The following is a 20,409-nucleotide window of genomic DNA, read 5'->3' on the forward strand; positions in this document are numbered from 1 at the left end:
TGCTTCTCCCTCTGCCCCTCCCCCCACTTGTTCTCTCAATCTGTCGCGCTCTCTCTCAAATAAATCAATAAAATCTTTTTTTTTTTTTAAGGTGTAAGTGTATATACTCTGAACCAGAAAGTCTAATTCTGGGAAATTGTTCCAGGAAATAAGCATTATCTATAGGATGTTTGTATTAGTTAGCTTTTGCTGCAGAACAAACCTCCCCAAACTTTGTGGCTTAAAATAGCAAACATTTATTATTTCTTATGTACTTCAGGTTGATTGGATGGTTCTTTGGTTCCACATCAGCTCAGCAAGAGCTGGATGGTATAGCTGAATGGCCTCACTGCCATGTTTGGGCCTCAGTTGGGATGACTGGGCCCTGGCTCTATGTGGTGTCTCTTCCAGTAGTCTAGCCCAGGCTCCTTCATATGGTGGTCTAAGGATTCCCAGAAACAAAAAAACGGGGCAAGCCCCAGTATGTAAACAGTTTTCAAGCCTCTGCCTGTCCCACATATCCTAATGTCCTGATTGGGCAAAACAAGTCAAATGGTCAAGCCCAGATTCAGGGAGGGAGAAATAGAATTTACTACTTGATTGGAGGAGCTACAAAATATTGGGACCATTTTTCCCCTACAAGATTTATTCATCACAGCTCGGTCTGTAATAACAACAAAACCAAACAGGGGCACCTGGGTCGCTCAGTCGGTTAAGCGACTGACTCTTGATTTCAGCTCAGGTCATGATCTCAGGGTCCTGGGATGGAGCCCCACTTCAGGCCCCTGCTTCAGGCTCTGTGCTCAGTGGGGAGTCTGCTTGAGGATTGTCTCCCTCTCCCTTTGCCCCTCCCCCAGCTCTCTCTCTCTAAATTAAATAAATAAATCTTTAAACAAACAAAAGCTTAGAGGACTAGAAAAAAAAAGAGTAGAGGTCTTGTTGAATAAGTCAAACAACCATACAATGGGATAACAATGTAACATTTACAAAGGATGGAAAGGAAGAGTTAATGCTCTGGGAAAATATTCTCCATATAGAATGAAATGGGGGAGTAAAAGGGTTACAAAATCTCATTTTTGTGAAGCAAAAATGTATAAAAGCCCAGATTTTAAAAAAGAGATCGGAAGGACAGCAACAAAATGTTAACATATCTAATGATGAGATTACTTTTAATTTCTTCCTTATGCTTTCCTGAATATATAGCTAACAATTCTATTGTCTTGCACTTACCTAAGGACTTTACATATGTTAATTTACTTAATCCTCACAATGACCCAATAAGATATAGTCTAGCAGTATCATTGTCCCTATTTTACAGATGAGGAACCTAAGACACAGGGAAGCTTACCAACATACCCAACATCACACATCAGGTAGAAGGCAGATCCTTGATTTGATTCTAAATTCCATGCTCTTAATTAATATTCTTTCTTCTAAGTCAATTGACTTGTCTGGGACCAGAGTGTAATGATTGGTAAATGGTCTATATCATTAGTTTTAAACCTTTAAAAAAATCATCAAAAACTTTTTATTGTGAAAGTAATATACTCCATAAGTATATGGAATAAAAAGATGAAATTCCACCTGCAAGGATCCCAGTACCATCCTCAGAGAAAACCATTATTAGCAGTTGAGTATGTATCCTTCCAGATCTTTCTTTTATATGCATTTACATACCTAAACACACAGTGTGTATGTGTATGTGTGTGTGTGTGTGTAGGTGTGTATGCATAAATGTGTGTGTATACTTTTTCCCCCATATATGAAATCACACTCTACAGTCATTATTTGGTGACATTTTGGCAGGCTTTGGAGATCTTACTATGTCAATCCGCACAGATCTGCCTTATTCTTTTTTGTGATTTATCAGCCTCTGCTAAATAAAATAAGTCCCAGAAATACCCTCCTGGTATGGACTTCCTTCAACAGGGTGAGAGCAAAGGGCCCCAGAGAGAGTTTAAGGAAGGAGAAACATAGTCGCCAGAGATGTAAAAAGATGAATCCCAAATATTTGTAACAGGTTGCATTTGTTTCCTAGGATTGCTGTAACAAAGTACCACAAACTGAGTGGCTTAAAACAACAGAAACTTATTCTCTCACAGTTCTGGAGGTGAAAAGTCCAAAATAAAAGTATGGGCAAGACCATACTCCCTGGGAAGATTCTAGGGAAGAAACTTTCCTTGCCTCTTCCAGCTTCTTGTGGATCCCAGCAATCCTTGATGTTCCTGGGCTTGTAGGAACTCCTATCTCCCCTTCCTCACATAGCCTTCTTCCCTGTGTGTATGTGTCTTTGTGCATCTGTCCTCTTACAGAAACATCAGTGACTGGATTTAGGACCCACTCTAATCCAGTATGACCTCATCTTAATTTAACTAATTACACCTGCAAAGACCCTATTTCCAAATAAGGTTACATTCTGAGGTTCCAGGTGGATGTAAATTTTAGGGGGGCCCTATCCAACCTACTACACAGGCCTGAAGTTTCCACCTGAATAAAATTGCTATTATTACTCAAGTGTCAAAAAGCATAGTATTCTGTTTAGAACATATGGATCAAGTCCACTAGGTTTTGAGAGACTTTTAGTTGAGAAATTCAATGCATTGTCATGAAAGTCCAAACAAACATAATTTCATTTTAGCTGTGAAAATGAATTTTCATCTCATGGACAGTGATGCAGAACTTCAGAATTTTAAGTAGAGGATCACAATTTAAAGAACACCCCCCCCCCCCATTTTTACAACATAGCTGTAGCTTATATCATTCTGTATCTTTACAATTTTGTACTTAGGTCTTTTGCTTTAATCATGACCTACCACACACAACAGGGACAGGAATAAGATTATTTAAGAAGGAGTTAACCAAATGAATTCCAAGTTCAATGGTTATTTCTCCAATCTTTTCATTCTGGGAGTAGACAAGAGAATAATTTCAATTCCCCACCAGCGCTCTTATCTCATGCTTGGCAAGAACTCTCTTGGTCCCTTTAGCACTTTTGGTGAGGGACAGCTCATTGCCTCCTGAGACAATCCACTTCATGTCAGGACAACAATTTCATCTACAAAACTGTCCTTAATGTAGGTTCTATCATCTCTAATGCTTCAGACTAGAAAATGGAGGCTCAGAGAGGTATGCATATTATGCAAACGGATGAGGAAAAGCTTGGAGGGATATCTGTCAAAGGTTTCATGCAAGTTTCTGTATTTTCCTAAAATGTTACAAGTGAACGTGAACGAATTGTTTTTTAAGATTTTATTTTTAAGTAATCTCTACACCCAAAGTGGGGCTTGAACCTACAACCCCAAGATCAAGAGCGGCACACTCCACTGACTGAACCAGCCAGGCACCCCAAAATGAATGTACTTTTTAAAACTATAATTATGGGGCCTTCAGTTCAAGGTCATACAGAAAGTGGCAGAGCCAGGATTGGAACCCATTTCTAGACAACCTCTAGTGGGGGTAGAATTTTCTGGACTCTCTCCTAGTGACCCTGAGCTTCAGCATCTCTTGTCCCTCCAGATCTCAGGGCTCCTTTCATTCCAGCTGGGTCTCCAGGTTTGGCCCTCATCCCAGAGGGCAGGATGCAGCTGGGGAGGACTTGATAGGGATGGGCCTCTAGGTCTGAGGCCTTGAGTGAATCTTACACAGTCGTATTCTCTGGCACTACTCCCGTCGCCAATCCTGGTCCCTGAGGGCAGCCACCATGGCATTAGCCTCTGCATCCCTGGGACTAACACTTGGTGAGGAGTTGGAGGAAGGAGACCCAGCACCAGGCAACTTCACTAACTGTGTGATTTGAAGGGAAGGAGGTAAAGCGCTTCAGGGACAGTGGAGACCCCCTCAGCCTCGGGTATAGACTGAATGTACGGGAGGCTTATTACCCTAATCGTTGCTGTCGTCAGCTACGCCAAGTGTGGGACCTCCCCCCACCCCCAAGGCCAGTGATTGCGCCAGAGCCCCTGCGCGCTAGCAAGCAGGTGACGCGGCTGCAGACGGCCCGCTGCGGGTAGGAGAGAACCTTTCCCGTCTATGCAGCGGGAACTGTCACGTGACCCCCCACAACGCGGGCGGGCGTACCCTCTGTCCCTCGTCTTCTACCTCCGGATACCCACGGGCGCGCGCCGCGTCCTCAGGCGCTCACGGCTTCCCCCGCGTCACCTGCAGCCAGGGCGCCCCCCGCGACGCCTCCATTCATTCCTCCTATACGGCGCGCGCAGCCGGAACCTCCAGGGCCAGGAGAACTGCGGTGCACTGGAGGCGCTTTGAGCTCGAGTTTCGGCGCCAGCAGCAGGGGTGGGGGGTCTGCCCTGGTGCGCGCGCGTCGGCCCAGTTACCGAGATTCCTCCTAGGAGAGACCGAAATACACAGACTCAGGAGATGGTTACAGTGGCGCGTAGGTACGGGGGCCAAGCATGGAGACATACAGAAAGGTAGAGACACTCCTAAGAAACAGAAGTAGACAGAGACTGTGACACAAAGAGATACGGGGCGCAGAAACAGATACAGACACAGAGAGATAGACTGATACATAGATAGGCAGACACAGACACAGACCGGCAGTCAAAGAAACACTCCAGATAAACAGTTAAGACCCAAAGACCAATCCGACACAAACGCGCCAACCGCGGTGACACCACCCACCCGCCTGAGCTATTCTCGCGTCGGCGGGTTCGCACAGTCCAGCACACCTAACCGGTATGGGACCTTCCCCCCCCCCCAGCTTATTTCCGGAGTCCCCCCTTTGGAATGCTGTCCAGACTCCAGGCTTCTGGCCCCGCCCCGCCCCCCAATTCCCAGTTCCCCTTCCTCGCCTCTAAGAGCCTCCTTGCCTGACCCTCCTCCCGCCCCTCGGGGGCCGGTCTCCCTCCCGTCCCCCGCCCCACCCCTCAGTCCCGCCTCTCCCAGCCAGATCCTGCACCCGTTGGCCCGTACAATTCGTCCAGCCGCCTCTCCCGCCTAGTGCAGGACCCTCCCACTAACGCTCCCAGCCCTCGGTTGAGTGCTGGGCGCGCTCCTGTTGCCCGCCCCCTCCCCCGCCCCGCCTCTCTCCCCCGGCCGATGCCCGCTCCACCTCCACCGCGCCCCGCCTGCCGCGCTCTGCGGCAGTCGGGCGCTCATCGTCATTCCGCTCTTGCCGCCGCCGCCACCCCCGCCCCCCGCGCACCGCCCCCGCCCGGTCCCCATCACCACCTCCGCCGCCGCCGCCGCCGCCTGCCCAGCGGCCCGGGAGGCGGAGGCGCGGGGGAGGAGGCCCCGCTTGGCTCGGCAGCCCCGGATGCTGCATGACTTCATCCTTCCGCCGGCTCCCCTGCTGAGCTAGGGCCGGTCCGGCAGCTAGCCCGCCGCCCGCGCCCCGCCGCAATCCCGCGCCCACCCCGCGCCCGCCATGTCCGAGATCCTGCCCTACAGTGAGGACAAGATGGGCCGCTTCGCCGCCGACCCCGAGAGCTCCGACCTCTCCTTCAGTTGCCGCCTGCAGGACACCAACTCCTTCTTCGCGGGCAACCAAGCCAAGCGACCCCCCAAGCTGGGCCAGATTGGCCGAGCCAAGAGAGGTATGCGGCCGGGGCCCGGAGTCGCCGCTTGACCCAGAAACCCTTCGCCGGGCGCCCCCAGGCTGCCGTTCCCCGCCGAGCGCCCGCAGCTCTTGCCGCAGACCAGCGCAGCCAGCCGCTCGCCGGCCGGGGTTTGGGGGGGGGAATGCCCCCGCTGCAGTCTTGTGTCCCTCTCTTCCCCTCTCCCGGGAACGCAGTGCCCCGGATTCGATGCTCGCCACCTCTGAAAGTAGAGCCCTGACACCCGGGCAAGGGGGAGGGGCCGGCCGGGGCATTTGGGGCTGCCTGAAGTGGGAACGTGGGGCGACCGGCCGCTTCTTCGGGATCAAACGCTGAGTCGGTGGATGCTTCAGAAGAACCTTCGGGTGGGAAGGGACGTCCGATTGGAGAGAGGACAGGGGGCCAGGGATTCGGTTGTCCTCGTTGTTTGCATGGGGAGGGGACTCTGTTGGTGCCAGCATCGGAAGAGGGGTTCAAGCGGCGAGAGGGTTAGGGTGGGGAGAGAGTTGGACTAGGTGAAGATTCTGTTTGAGAAGGGGGGGTCTGTTGAAGAGGGGGCTCCCACGAGCAAAAGGATGATCAGCTTGGATGGAAGAGAGCTCAGGCGGCGGGAGGGTTTGGACTGGGAGGTTGAACTGCTGGTTGGAACAGGGGGCGTTCCTCCGTAGGGAGGGGAGGAGGGCCTGTGGGAGCTAGGCTCGGCGGTGGGTCCAGTCGGCAGAATTCGGATGGGGAGGGCACTGTGGCACTGGCGTCCGAGGGGCGTCACTGGGCCACGGAAAGTAGCTGTTCGGGGCGCGAGGACGCGGGGCCCATTCTCGCCGCCGCCGCCCCCTGAGGCCGCGCGGCTGACGCGCTTTCTCCCTGCGCAGTGGTGATCGAGGATGACCGGATAGACGACGTGCTGAAGGGGATGGGGGAGAAGCCGCCGTCCGGAGTGTAGACGCGCCGGCTCGGGCGGCGGGCTCCGGGCCCAGCCCCGCAGCGGCCAGGAGCGCGGGCCGGCTATGCGGCTGCCGGCGCCCCCCGCCCCGGCCCAGGCGCCCGCGGGCGGGGGCTGCAGGGCCGCGCCGCCTTCGGGTTGGAGTCGCTGCCGCCGCCGCCTGGCACTCCGGAGCTGTCCGCTTCAGCACCACGGCGGCGGCGGTAGCGGCGGCGCGGACCGGCCCGGAGCCCGCCGCCGCGCTCATGCACTTTAGAACCTCGGGCCGCAGCCCCACCCCGCACACCGGAACGGACACAGAGACCCGCGGCCCTCAGCCCCCGACCCGCCCCCTCCCGCACGGCTCCCCTGCCCCGCCCCTCTCGGCCGGTCTGGTCTGCAGAGCCGGCTGCCGGCCCGTGTCGAACCGCGCGCGCAGCCAGGGATGTGTGGCTGCGTATTTGCATGAGCTTCCCACCCACCTGAGCCCAGCCCTCCAGGCCGCTCCCTCACTCCCACCCCTGTCTGGCGTGACCCCAGCCTCAGCCTCTTTCTAAGGGACTTCCTCAGCACATTTGTATTTTTATATCCGACTCTTTGTTTACTGGCTCCCCTCATGGTTCGTGCCTCCCTCCCTCCCCCCCCAAGTCTCGGCCACGCTCTTCTGCGCCTGGCAGATAGGATGGGTGTTGAGTCTGAGATGGAACGAGCCCCCAACATGGTAACCAACCACATGGTCAGTCTGCTCAGGCCTGACCCCAGGCGACTCTCTGGCAGACCCCTCCTCTCAAGGTATCACCTCCCAAGGGCCCAGGTCTGATTTTACCTTGGACCCCTGCATCCTGCCCCTGGGAACCCAAGTGAGGACTGCTCGGCACCTTTGGATGACATCCGTGGCCCTGGAGATGTTTTCAACCCAGGGGTGTCCTTTGTAAATGTTCCTCCATCCTCACTGTACCAGGAGTGTGTGAATAAACACAGACCTCCCTGCGTGTGTGTGACCACTGCTTTGGTCTGCTCAGGAGCCGGGCTAAAATGGCTCCAACCCCTTCTGGGGAGGGGGCAGAGACTTGGGAGTCTCAGGTGCATGTTGCTGGCAGGGAAGGGTTGCCAAGTAAACAGGCAGGCCAGCCTGGTCTGAGAAGTTCATTGCAATGTAGCTTCCTTGGGTAAATATACAATCCAAGCAGGATAGGAGACTAGAGTTGGAGCTGAAGCTGGAATCAGAAGCATAAAGCAATCTTGATTCCAAGTCTGCAGCCTCCTTTGGATAAATCCAAGTTGAACGGGGGTCAATAATAGGCCCCAGGGATGCAGGTCTCGGAGTCTGGCTGGCATGTGGAGGGGTTGTGCTGAGCTTTGCCCTAGGGGATGAATCACTGGTGATTCAGTACGGTAAGGGAGGAAGTTGGGGAATCCAGGGAAAATCTGAGGAACCTAAGAAGGAAACCAGAAACCTGGGATCTGGGATCTAGTTTGACCTGGGCTGTATTGTTTCATGTGGGGTTGCTCCCATCAGCTCTATCTTAGGCATGAGCCCTCTGGGACTGTGAACACCTTGAATCAAACCCTAAGCCCTGAGTCAGGAATTACAAGTACTTGAAGAATCCAGGGCAGAAAGACAGGGAGGGCCAGAGGACCATGCCTCTGGCCTCACAGCTGAATGGCATTGAGGAAGTCCTCGTGATCTGAGTCCCGGAGGAAGCAAGGTGTGGTGGGAGGTCTAGGTGGTGAGAGGACCTGGGTCCCAACAGCCAGCTGGGCTATAGTGAGCTCTCTGCCCTTCTGCATGATGTAAAGATGGAAGTGGAAACCGTTGCCATAGGTTGCATGCCTCAGGGACCAGCCATATCGGGCTTGGGCATAGTGTCTGATCCGAAAGTGGGGAGCAGCTGAGGTCAATGAGATGAAACGGCCTCCATGGACCAGCACCCGGCTCACCTGCAAGGCAGACAGAGAAGTCACTGGTGAGGAGTCCGTCGCCAGGTTCTCAAAGGTCAGTATGGCCCCAGATATCCTCGCAGGTACCACCCTACATGCCATAGCTCAGGGCTCTCTATGGCAAGAGTGAGCCTCCTCTCTGCTCCTAGTCAATTCCTAGTCAATGGAGTAGGGCTATATTCTACCCAGGCAGGAGCATGGGAATGAGGTTAGGTGCAGGGGCACTGCTTTCCTGTCAACTACTCACTCTCCTAGTCTGTGTTACCTATCTGGAACCTGGCTGCTACCTCATCCCCGTGACAACCCAGTAGCCAATCATCTATATCTGTGAGCCTGGCCACTCCAGCCCCCTATGATCTTGACCCAGCTTAACCACCCCCTCCTTCAGGTAACTGCGGTCCTGAAGGTGACCCACCACCTGCTCCAAACTATGCCTCCTTCCGGCTTTTGAGTTCTTCCAATCTCCCGAAACCCCAATCCCTTCCTTCCCACCTCTCGGTCTGCCCTCCTTGTTGCTCCCTCACCTCACTTAGCACCTGGTCCACGGTGTGGACACCTTCAGAAGACACATTCCAGGGATCCTGTTCTCCAGCTAACAGGGCATCCAGCATGCCCTTCTCGAGCACCACTTCGAAGGAGCCACTGGGGAAGTCCAGTGCCCGCACATCCATGGTCTCCCAGCGCAGTGTGGGCACATGCGCATATTGAGCCTGCATCGCAGCCACCACTACTGATGAGTAGTCCACACTGGTCACATCAGGGAAGCCTCCAAGGAACAGCTCGTAGCTCAGGGCACTGTTCCCACAGCCTGCGGTGGGAAGGAACGGGATGGGTGGCACAAGGGCTAGGTTAGCTTTGGTTCTCACTTCCCCAGTTATCCCTCCTTTCTTGGCCCATTTGCTCTCAGCCTAAACCCTCCATACTGAGGGAGAAGCAGCATGTACAAAAAAGCACGAGCCTTGGAGTCATACAGAGCTAGGCCCATAGTCTGCTCTAACATTCCTAGCTACGTAGACTAGGGGCAAGTTGTTTTCATACCAGGAACTTAGATTTCCTATTCAGAAAAACGAAGATGGCAATACCTAGCCTACATGCAGGATGTGATACATTAAATTTAAAAACTAAAACAGCTGGAGAGTAGCTGAAGGAGCTCTGAACCTCCGAGTTCAAAGATCTAGATTCTGATATCTCTAGTCATACAGCCAAGGCAAGTCATTCAACTCTGAGCCTGTTTCCTCATACTCAGAATGGGGAATACTACTGGCATCGTTAGGACCACCATATTATTATTAGAATACTAGTAGTAGTATCCTAATCCCTAACCTCTCAGAGAAACTTTGATGATATCAGCCCTGGGAAGACTTCATGTGAGGGCTTACTACCCTACTTCGGTTTGCGGGGCAGAATTAACAAGTGTAGGGGAACTCGATGGGGACATACAGTGGAGCTGATTCCTTATAATTCCTTAATGTATTGAGCACTACATTTGGGTTCTGCAGATGAATAGGGAGCTCATGCTCTGGTGGGAAGAAAAGTGTGTTCACGTGATTGCCACATAATGCGATGAGAGTTTCAATAGGGATGGGCTGTGAAAACACACAGGATGGCTCCTGTCCCCTCCTCTGGTGGGTCGGCCAAGGCTTTCAGGGAAGTTGACAACCCAATCAGAGTCTTGAAGGATCCTAACACTCTGGTGGGAAGTCCCAGGAAAGCCATCCCGGGGGGCAGAGTATGGTGACAGAAGGAGTGGAGATTAGAGGACAGGATATGGATCCGCAACACAGTAGGTGTGACTTTCTAAGAAGGCATGCTGGCCCTCTTGTGGTCAGTCTCAGCCTGGGAATGGAGCTGGAGGACAGTTCTGGTGACCCCACAGGTGATCCCCAGCTCTTGGGATTAGATTGCCTTTAATCCCCATTTGCCTCCCTAAGAGGATCACAGGATCAGCTGTTAGGATAGCCCTAATCTAGTAGGGCTTGGCACCTGGACAGGGCACCCAGAGGCTGCTGGCTGGTCCTCGGCTGCCCCTTCCTGTGTTCCTCCTCAGGCCCTACAGCTGAAGGACAGTACTATCTTGCCTGGGAAAACCCAGTTCATGTTTTTCCACACTGGAACCATAACAAGCCCGGGGAGACACACCACATGGGCTGAGAGGTGAGGGTGGCTTTACAAGAGACCCTAAGTCAGTTCAGGTTGAAATTCCACTGGGTTCTCTGACCCACGATCCCTTCACCATCCCACACCTGACCTCATATGCCCTCAGAGCTCTGCCCAACTGGACAAACCCAAATTTCCTTCCTTTTTTCCCCTTGGTACAGGAATGGCAGCTTCCAAGAGAACTTTACTAAGGATGAAGTGAGAACAAAACCTGACCACAGAGCCAATCATGCTTACAAAGCAGTGATTTCTGATCCTGCTGCTTTAGTAATTGGAGGCTAGCAACTAAGAAGAGTCTTGGGAAAGTCACTGCCTTCCTGGGTGAAGCTTTAGGGAAGCAGAGCCCTGGAGAACTGAGCCACATCCAAGAACCTCTTACATGGGAGCCCAGAGCTATGTGGTTGCTATCCCAATACCAAGAGACAAATGTGTAAGCCAAAATGCCAATTCATTAACTTATAATAGGAAAATAACCATCACAGGGACTGAGTAGGCTGTCAATCCTCTTTGGTCAGTCCCTTCTCTTTCTATAGGAAATACAAATTGAAGCCAGATTAGGCTCAGAAGCATAGAATCAAACAAGGAGAGAGAATCAGAGTTGCATGATACTGGCAAAGCTGGGACAGCCATACGCCTGCATCTGCCATGAAGATCTTCCAGCCATAGGTACCAGACACACAAGCCCTCAGGCAAGGTACTCTGTTCTCTGGACAGTCCTGGATAAACTGCCCCTCTGACTCCTATTTTCAATAATAATGATAGTTAACAGTCACTGAACACTGGGTTCTATGCTAATCACTTTATAAGAATTCTCTCAGTTTATCTTCAAGGTAGCTCCATATAGAAGATACTGTTATTACCATGTTCTCGATGGGGGGAAAATGAGGCTGCCCAAAGTGGATAAGGAACTTTCCCAAGGTCACGCAATCAGTGGTAGAGCCAGAATTTGGATACAGGTCTGTCTCACACCAGAACCAAAGCTCTTAAACCACTCTGCTAAACTGTCTCCCAGTTTTCAAGAGGTCTACTCACCTTCGGTAGTGACATTCCGTCTTTAGCTACAACAGCATGACCATTAGGCTTTCATTCACAATGTGGCCATTTTATCAGTCTCAACAGAGTTCAGATGCCTCTCTATGCCCATCTGTGTTGTGCAACGAGAGAAATAGAAGCCCTGGAGCCAGATGGCACCCTTCACCACTTACCCGCTGCATGACAGTTGACACTGTCAGTGCCCTGATTCGATCCCCGTGGAGTGCTCCTAGGTTCTGGCCTGTTTGCTTCTGACATTTTGCATCTCTGACACTTCGGGCTGAAACTACCCTCAGGGATGCTTTGCCTATGATCACAATCCTGCTTGGCCTTTCCCACTTCCCTGTCCCCTCACTCTCTTACCAATTTCTCCTGCAAGCACTTTCCTAATAAATGACTGGGACGTGAATCTTCATCTTAGGATTTGCTTCTGGGGAACCCAACCTGAGACAATGACCTAGAGCAAGGTAACCAAATCCAGCTTGCCACCTGTTTTTATAAAGTTTTACTGCTACACAGCAGTACATAAGACATCCACTTATGTATTGTCTATGGCTGCTTTTCCAGTATAACAGCAGTACTGAGTAGTGGTGACAGAAACTAAATAGCCTGCAAAGCCTAAGATATTTACTACTTGGCCATTTTCAGAAAAAGTTTACTAACTCCTAACCTAGAGTAAGTCTTCTAATAACTATCACTCACCTCTACGCGTTGTCATGAGGACTAAATAAGTTAGAAGGGGCCCAGCACACTCCCTAGCACCTACCAGGTGCTCCACTTACATTTGTTGAGGTGGAATGTAACATAAGGTACTCCCAAGTCATAAGTCCTGTTCTTAGATTTGGGGAATCTTGCCAGGAAAGTTTTCCTCTGATTTTTAGATTTTTCTCCCCTCTATCCAGAAAAGGATACCTCCCGGTCAAGCAGATTTTAAGGCAGTTATTCTGCCAATCACCAGCATGAGAATCAGCTGTGGACCTGTTGAAACTACAGAATCCCGAGGCCCACCTGAGACCATCCCTAGAATTAGAATCTCAGGGTGGGGTCCACCTTTCCAGGTGATTTTGATGGACACCAAAGCTTGAAAAACATAGATCTATGGTAAATTTATAAATAAATACAATGGTTTAAAAGCACACAATTCAAGAGAGTTTTTACCCCTGGGGAGAAGGGGTTTGGGGGACCACACAGAAAACCTTGAATATACCTGGGGCCTTTTATTTTGCTAGGCATTGTCCCAGATATCTTTCATACTCAATCATTTAAAAAAGCCAATAAATAAGTACTCTTATTTTTTTTAGGCCGAGAAAATGAAAGTGCAGCAATTTAGGTGTTTTGTCCATGATTGCACAGCCAAGATTCTATGCTTTTGCCCATGATTCCACAGCTAAGTTTACATAAGCGAAGATTTCAACATAATTAACTCCCTCCAGGGTCCAAGTTCTTAAGCACTAGGTTATACGTCCTTTCTAGTCCTAGGAATGTTCTATTTCTCAAACTGAGTAGGGTATACAAACGCATTAGATTTATTATTTATACTTTACACATATACTGTATTATAGATGTCTCATATATATGAAATATTTCATTTAAACATATACATGCTTTTACAAATACCAAAATAAAAACTAAATTAGAAAGAAACCTGTTGCTCAAACTTCACTGGAGCCCTCAAGGCTGGCGGTGGGAGAGAACCCCAGGGTGCAGCTGGACCTCTCAGAGCCCCACCTTGCACCCCTGCATTTGTACATTTCGCTGTGGAGAATCCCACCAATTTTGGCTGCAATCTCCCCTCCGACCTCAGAGGGCACTGTCCTCGCCCTCACTGCCCAGGGGACCTAGGACCAAGTTTTCACGTAGGGTTGGGAGTGTGGAGAGAGGTCTCTCCAGGTGACAGTGGCTTCCGGTGTCCATGGCGGTAACAGATAAACGCTAGGCTGCAATCTCCCCTCCGACCTCAGAGGGCGCTGTCCTCGCTCTCACTGCACATGGGACATAGGACCAAGTTTCAGGTAGGGCTGGGAGTGTGGAGAGAGGTCTCTCCAGGTGACAGTGGCTTCCGGTGCCCCATGGCGCTAACAGGTAAATGCTAGGCATCGTGCTCGAGGTGCCTGAACGTTCCTCAACCGCCTTGAGCTCGCAGTTCCATTTGTAGAAGTGACTCTGAAGCTCAGAACTGAGTTCACAACTTGTCCTAAGTCATACAGCCAACTAGCACTGGGACTTGAACTAGGTCCTCTGAGCTCTCCAGTGCTCGGGGCTGTCTCCCCGAGGGTCTGGAACAGGGTCCTAGGATACCTACAAACTCAGACTCAGAGACTGTCTTTCTCCGGGGGCGGGGGGCGGGGGGAGCTTGGACTAAGAATCTCTTGGCTCCCGTTGCCCTGGCTAAATCCTGCCGAGATTCTGAAAGTACTGGATCTTGGCTCCCGAGAGGGACAAACAGACTCGAGGACAGCGGACAGGGCCGGGCGGCTCCAGCCCGCTCCAGCTGGGCTGGGGAGCGCCGGGACTACCCACCTAGCACGAGGATACGGTCTTCGGGCCGCAGCTCAGGCTCCAGGAGGGCACGGAAGGAGGCGAAGTCCCCGAACCACTCGTAGGGGGCAGAGTCAGCCGCATTCCGGTAGCGCTGGTCCCAGTACTGAACCTCACGGTACCTGCAGTTCTGCTCTGGTATCTCCGGCGGGGGGGCTCGGGCCCGTGGAGAGGCCATGCTTGCAGCTGCAGGGCACACTGCCAGCACCTTTGGACCGGGCTTGGCGCTCCATGTAGCCAATAGGGATGGTATCATTCGGGAGGCGTGGCCCTTGTGTCTCCGCCCACCACCTGCAGTTGCTCAACATAAACACGTGGAACTTCCGTCCTCTGGTGAGAGCTCTTTGAAGAATACTCCGGGTGGGAAAATCCTATCGTTCAGAGCTTGAATCCTCCAACTGTACTTCTCCCCACTTCTGAGAGCCAAACTCATAGTGTCAGACTCACTCGGCTCATCACTGCTTATTTTCAGTTTGGCCGGCTCCTTCCATTAAGAAGTCTGAAAGTTAATGAAAGATTCATTTCTACCCAGTTTTGAGTACGCGGAAGGCTCTCAGAGGAGGCAGGAGGGGCGCGGCCACAGGTCTTGCCCTCCAGGAGAGACTGGCATGAAACACAGACGAAGTGTGATGCCAGGCAAGGGAGAACACGAACAGGAATGTTGCTTTTCTGGGCAAACGTTCGATCTACTTTAGCGCCTGCGTGCTCAGAACCAAGTATGTACTGAGGAGTAAAACTATTCCTGCATGGCTGGAGTGTGTAGTGCATCAGAAAAGATGTGGAAGAAGTAAATTTAAGTGGAGCAAATAGGACACGAAACCGGACAGCGATCAGTCGGTTGGGACAGCCGGCGCGGGGAGCGGAACTTAAGTGCTGAGGGGCCGGGCTTCCGGGGTGGGGGGTCAACAGGAGCGGCGCACCGTCAAGATGGCGGCGGGCCTACGGAAACGCGGCCGGGCGGGTACGGCATCCCGGGCTGCGGGACTCTGCGGACAATGGCTGCGGCGCGCCTGGCAAGAGCGGCGCCTATTGCTGCTGGAGCCGCGCTACACGCTGCTGGTGGCCGCCTGCCTCTGCCTGGCGGAGGTGGGCATCACCTTCTGGGTCATTCACAGGGTGGCATGTGAGTGCGCCGAGGAGGAGGGGAGGGGGGAGGGGAGGGAGGGGGACCCGAACCCCCTACCCAAACTGGGACCCAGATTCGGAACTGAAATCCAGATCCAATCAGTCATCAATTGCAGACGATAATTTTTACCCACGTCCAAAGCCTGCTCCATAAAACCAAACCCTGTCTTAATCCCTCCCCGATGATGGAAGGGGCGACCCTAGAGATTGGCCCTCTGCTCTGACCATACAGCCTGCCAGGCTAAGAACATAAACTAGCCTGGAAATCAAAAGACCTGGGTCCGAGTTAATGTACTACTGCTCCTTCTTGTCTCTTGGCTTTGGACATGTCCCTTCCCCTGCTGGATCCAAATTGTCTCATCTGTTCAATTCTGAGGTCTCAAAGTTCTCTTGTCAACAATGTCATTTTGTGACCACTTGAGTCCTTTGGGTATTATTGGGAGCTCCTTTCCAGCCTGAATCTAGCCACTGGGCTTAAGGCTTTCTTGCTAAAGATGATTAATGTAACACATATTTATTGAATGTTTATTATATGCTTAACACTGTGCTAGGTGCCAGGGGTACAGTGGTGAAAAAATAGACACATTTTCTATTTGGGTGTATGGGCCTGGACAAAAAGAAGTTAGTAGAAAATGATAGTGGATCAGATTCATCATGATAGTAGGAAGACAGGGAGCCATAAAGGACACAGGAGGGCACTTAAGCCAGACTTGAGTCCCCGTTGAAAGGTAAGAGCGAGCCAATTGAGGAAAGAGAGAAAAGGAGAGGAGAAAGAGCACTCTAGGTAGAGAATCCTGTAACTAAAAACTTCCAGTCAAAAGAGAGTCTGCTTCCTTTGAGGAACTGAATTTTTTTTTAGAGCTGGAACAGAATTCAAGTGAGGGTAGCAGTGAGAGATGAGATTGCAGAAGTTGAGACCAGATTGTGAAGCAGTCTGTCAGTTGTGTTAAGGAGATAATTAGCATGGTGGTTAAGAATTTAGGACCTCACGGAGTTCCAATCTCAGCTTTACCCTTCTTAGCTCACTGATCTTGAATTAGTCACTTAACCTCATTAATTCATAGGTTCCTCTTCTAAAATTGGGAATAATGTGATTTGGTTTTTATCTTAGGAGCCTTGAGGAATCAGTGAAGGGTTTTAAGCAGAGAGATCTGACATGATTTCTATTATAGAAAGAGCTCTCTGGTTGCAGAGGTGGGAAATATATTGTAGTGAGGTAAAAGTGGAAGCTGGGAAACTAATTAGGAAACTGTTGCATCATTGAGGCTAGAGATTATGTTAGGTCTGAATATTAGTATGTAAGAGCAGAAAAGGATGAGAGATAGTGGAGTTATTTAGGATGAAGAATAGGCAGGATTTGGTGACTGGGTGTTGGAAACGAGAAAGAAGTAAGTGTCAAAGATGTTACCCAGGTTTGTGACCTGGGCAGCTGGGAGGCTGATGGTGCCATTCATGAAACCCAGGAAGGAGAGCAGATTTAGAGTGGACGGTTTGAGTTCAATTACAGACATGTTGAATTTGAGATGCTTGGGTTCACCCAGAGAATGCCAGATGAGCAGTGAGATAAAGGGTTGTGATAGAAGTCCTGGGAAAGAGCTGGAACTCTGTGTTTTGAGGGGCTGGAGGTGTGTGTGTGGGGGGGGGAGGCAGACAGGTTCTGAACTTGGAAGTAACCACACCGTCCTGTCCTTTTCCAGATACAGAGATTGACTGGAAGGCCTACATGGCCCAGGTGGAGGGTGTCATCAACGGCACCTATGACTACACCCAACTGCAGGGTGACACTGGACCTCTTGTGTGAGTGATGGTAAGGGGTTCAATGAGGACCTGAGGGGCTGCCTGGATACCAGGCTGGGTAGCCTGACCCAGACTCCTCTTCCAGGTACCCAGCCGGCTTTGTGTACATCTTTATGGGGCTATATTATGCCACTGGCCGGGGCACTGACATCCGCATGGCCCAGCACATCTTTGCTGTGCTCTACCTGGCCACCTTGCTGCTTGTCTTCTTGATCTACCACCAGACCTGCAAGGTGAGTCCATGCTACCGGGAGCAGGAGGCCCCAACTGGCAGGGCTGGGGAGTAGGGATGGCTCAGGGTTGGTGAGCTGACCTTGTTCCCCACTGTGCCCACCTCTCAGGTACCTCCCTTCGTCTTTTTCTTCATGTGCTGCGCCTCTTACCGTGTCCACTCCATCTTCGTGCTGCGGCTCTTCAATGACCCGGTGGCCATGGCGCTGCTTTTCCTCAGTATCAACCTCCTGCTGGCTCGGCGCTGGGGCTGGGGCTGCTGCTGTTTCAGGTCAGCACCCCTCCCTTCTCCCCCCTCCCCCTCTCTCATTCTGTATTTCCATCATTTCCTCCCCCAGTTGCCTGCAGCAGAGGAAGTAAGGGAGTAACCAGACAATATGGGTCAGTCAGGGCCCCACTAGACAAGTCTAGGATCTGTAGACAGTCTCTGCCCCCACCCCCCAAACACACACACCCCCTACCCTTCCTTCTAGACGGCATCTATTGTTGGAGTTGGTCCTTGCACATTCTAAATACTGTAAATATGTATTTGCTGGCCCAGTCTGAGCATAGAGACTTGGTATCTGCCCCCTGCCCTCAGCCTCCTCCCTGCTGCTTTACCCTCCTTCCAGCCATTCTGAGTGTGGGCCCCATCCTGGAGCTTGCTGGCAGGGGAGGGGAGGAGTTGCTGGTGTATGTCGAGGGGAGATGCATCTTTGGGTGGGGTAAATGGCCCTGGAGCTGATCTCCCCCCTTCATCTCCCTTACCTACCCCAGCCTGGCAGTCTCTGTGAAGATGAATGTGCTACTCTTCGCCCCTGGGTTGCTATTTCTTCTCCTCATGCAATTTGGCTTCCGTGGAGCCCTCCCCAAGTTGGGCATCTGTGCTGTCCTTCAGGTACCCCCACTACCTTCCCCTTCCTAATGAAGGGAAGGCTACTCTCTGGCCTCCTTCCATCGTTGAGACTTCCTCAAAGCTAACAGACAGGGTTTGGGAGTTGATTCTGGGCTTTCCTTTTATTAGCTGTAAAATAAGGGTGTTGAACTAGATGGTTTCTGAGGGTTTCTCTGATTCTGCCCATTTTTTTTAATTTTTATTTTTTAAAGATTTTATTTATTTATTTATTTGAGAGAGAGAATGAGATAGAGCACGAGAGGGGGTAGGGTCAGAGGGAGAAGCAGACTCCCCACTGAGCAGGGAGCCCGATGCGGGACTCGATCCCGGGACTCCAGGATCATGACCTGAGCCGAAGGCAGTCGCCCAACCAACTGAGCCACGCAGGCGCCCCTCTGATTCTGCCCATTTATGATGTGGTGAGTCCAAACTTAAAGGACTGTTACTACCTGCCTTCTCAGCTTCTTTGGCCCCAGGCTCTGGCCTGGATGTGGAGGCTGGCTTTCCTGCTATTCCTGGAGGAATTTGAGAACCTCTGAGACCTACGCACTCTGTCCACTCCCCTTGATGATTAGTATGAAGGCTCAGCTTGAGCCTGGGCACCTCTGCTGACATCACACCTACCCTCAGGTGCTGCTGGGGCTGCCCTTCCTGCTGGAGAACCCCACTGGCTACCTATCCCGCTCCTTTGATCTTGGCCGCCAGTTTCTCTTCCGCTGGACAGTGAACTGGCGCTTCCTCCCTGAGGCCCTCTTCTTGCATCGCGCCTTCCACCTGGCACTGTTGGCCGCCCACCTCGCCCTGCTCTTTCTCTTTGCCTTCTGCAGGTGGCACAGGTGAGAAAGGGGAGCAGTGTCATGGGCAGAGTTGGGGGAAGGATGAAGGGCCTGCTTGGAGGAGATGTTGAGTTCATGTGGGTGAATCTAGAGTTTGCCCTAGGATGGAGGCTTGATAAATGTTTGAATGGCTTCTCCCCAGGACGGGGGAAAGTATCCTGTCTCTGCTAAAGGATCCCTCCAAAAGGAAGGTTCCACCACAGCGCCTCACACCCAATCATATCCTTTAAATCATGGGAAGGTAAGTCTTGCCCTCTACAGGTACAGTTGGGGTCCTGGTCAGTTAGTCCTGGATGGCTGGTGACCTGGGGGAGGGAAAAGGAGATACCAGAAATAGCTACAGGCCCTGTTCATGGGAGTAGAGCTGTTCCTTCCACCACTCTGCACCACAGTGCTAAGCACTTTACATATTTAAGTGTGTTTTATTCTTAATTCTAAATATTATTTGACTTACCACTATAAGTACTCACTCTCTGCCTGGTGTTGTCCTAAGAGATTTACGTACATTCTAACATTTAAAGCTCACAAGAGACTCTGAAATAGGGAGGTATTTTTATTGTTATTATTATTATTATTATGCTAATTTTACAGATGACAAAATCAGGACGTTAAGGAGTTTAAGTAACTTACTTAGGTCACTCAGCTTGTAAGTGATGAATTTAAACTCAGTAGACTTTATGGCCCCAGTATTGTTGTCTCCACGTTAGACTGAGGAACAGGTCTGGAGAAGTTAAGAAACTCATCCGAAAGGATGCATCTCAGAATGGCAGAGCCAGGGGACTGTCTGACCCCAAAACTTTTGCCCCTTTGCTTTGGGCCCTCCCTACCCCCACCCCCATCCCAACTCCTGGCCCTTCTGCTCCTGCCCTTGGCCTTGACCACTGCCTACAGATCATCTCTACCCTCTTCACCTCCAACTTCATTGGCATCTGCTTCAGCCGCTCCCTCCACTACCAGTTCTACGTCTGGTATTTCCACACACTGCCCTACCTCCTGTGGGCCACGCCTGCACGCTGGCTTACACATCTGCTCAGGTACTGGCTGGGACAACCTGGATGAGTGGGAAGAGCTAGGGAGCTCCCCATCCCAAGGCTGACCGTGGAGGGTTGGGGGCGAGCTGAAGGGCTGCAGGCCTAGAACCCGGGCAAAACCTAAGCTTCGCTCTCATCTCCAGGTTGCTGGTGCTGGGGCTCATTGAGCTCTCCTGGAACACATACCCATCCACATCCTGCAGCTCTGCGGCCCTGCACATATGCCATGCTGTCATCCTGCTGCAGCTCTGGCTGGGCCCCCAGCCTTTCCCCAAGAGCATCCAGCACAGCAAGAAAGCCCACTGAGATCCAGCTCCCTTCCCCTCCAGCCCACTCGTAGGACCCTGGATGGGAATAGACTCTGTGCCCTTCCTAATAAACCATACCACGCCCA

The 20,409-nt window shown here is 51.6% G+C and overlaps 3 protein-coding genes across 4 annotated transcripts; 2 read left to right on the top strand and 1 right to left on the bottom strand.

The window, feature by feature from the left end:
• Positions 1-4,909: 4,909 nt before the first annotated feature.
• Positions 4,910-7,347, top strand: CAMK2N2 (calcium/calmodulin dependent protein kinase II inhibitor 2). The gene is made up of 2 exons (XM_045903253.3): positions 4,910-5,531; positions 6,404-7,347. The coding sequence occupies exons 1-2, from the start codon at positions 5,363-5,365 to the stop codon at positions 6,472-6,474; spliced, it is 240 nt and encodes a 79-aa protein (XP_045759209.1). The 5' UTR covers positions 4,910-5,362; the 3' UTR covers positions 6,475-7,347.
• Positions 7,348-8,035: 688 nt separating this feature from the next.
• Positions 8,036-14,413, bottom strand: EEF1AKMT4 (EEF1A lysine methyltransferase 4). The gene is made up of 3 exons (XM_045903252.3): positions 14,104-14,413; positions 8,919-9,202; positions 8,036-8,394 (listed from the first exon to the last, which is right to left on the bottom strand). The coding sequence occupies exons 1-3, from the start codon at positions 14,375-14,377 to the stop codon at positions 8,107-8,109; spliced, it is 846 nt and encodes a 281-aa protein (XP_045759208.1). The 5' UTR covers positions 14,378-14,413; the 3' UTR covers positions 8,036-8,106.
• Positions 14,414-15,003: 590 nt separating this feature from the next.
• Positions 15,004-20,409, top strand: ALG3 (ALG3 alpha-1,3- mannosyltransferase). 2 transcript variants are annotated; one of them, XM_054504299.2, is made up of 9 exons: positions 15,004-15,244; positions 16,944-17,043; positions 17,129-17,276; positions 17,385-17,545; positions 18,031-18,151; positions 18,779-18,984; positions 19,127-19,202; positions 19,873-20,018; positions 20,159-20,409. In XM_054504299.2, exons 1-9 carry the CDS (start codon positions 15,049-15,051, stop codon positions 20,319-20,321), a joined length of 1,317 nt encoding a protein of 438 aa, XP_054360274.2. In that variant the 5' UTR covers positions 15,004-15,048; the 3' UTR covers positions 20,322-20,409. The 2 variants fall into 2 exon arrangements, with proteins under 2 accessions (XP_054360274.2, XP_054360275.1); XM_054504300.2 differs by having other exon boundaries at positions 15,005-15,207.

The sequence above is a fragment of the Mirounga angustirostris genome, unplaced genomic scaffold (genome assembly GCF_029215605.1).
Source record: "Mirounga angustirostris isolate CCGP_5_RB_7025 unplaced genomic scaffold, mMirAng1.0.hap1 SCAF_1, whole genome shotgun sequence".
Taxonomy (NCBI): Eukaryota; Metazoa; Chordata; class Mammalia; order Carnivora; family Phocidae; genus Mirounga; species Mirounga angustirostris.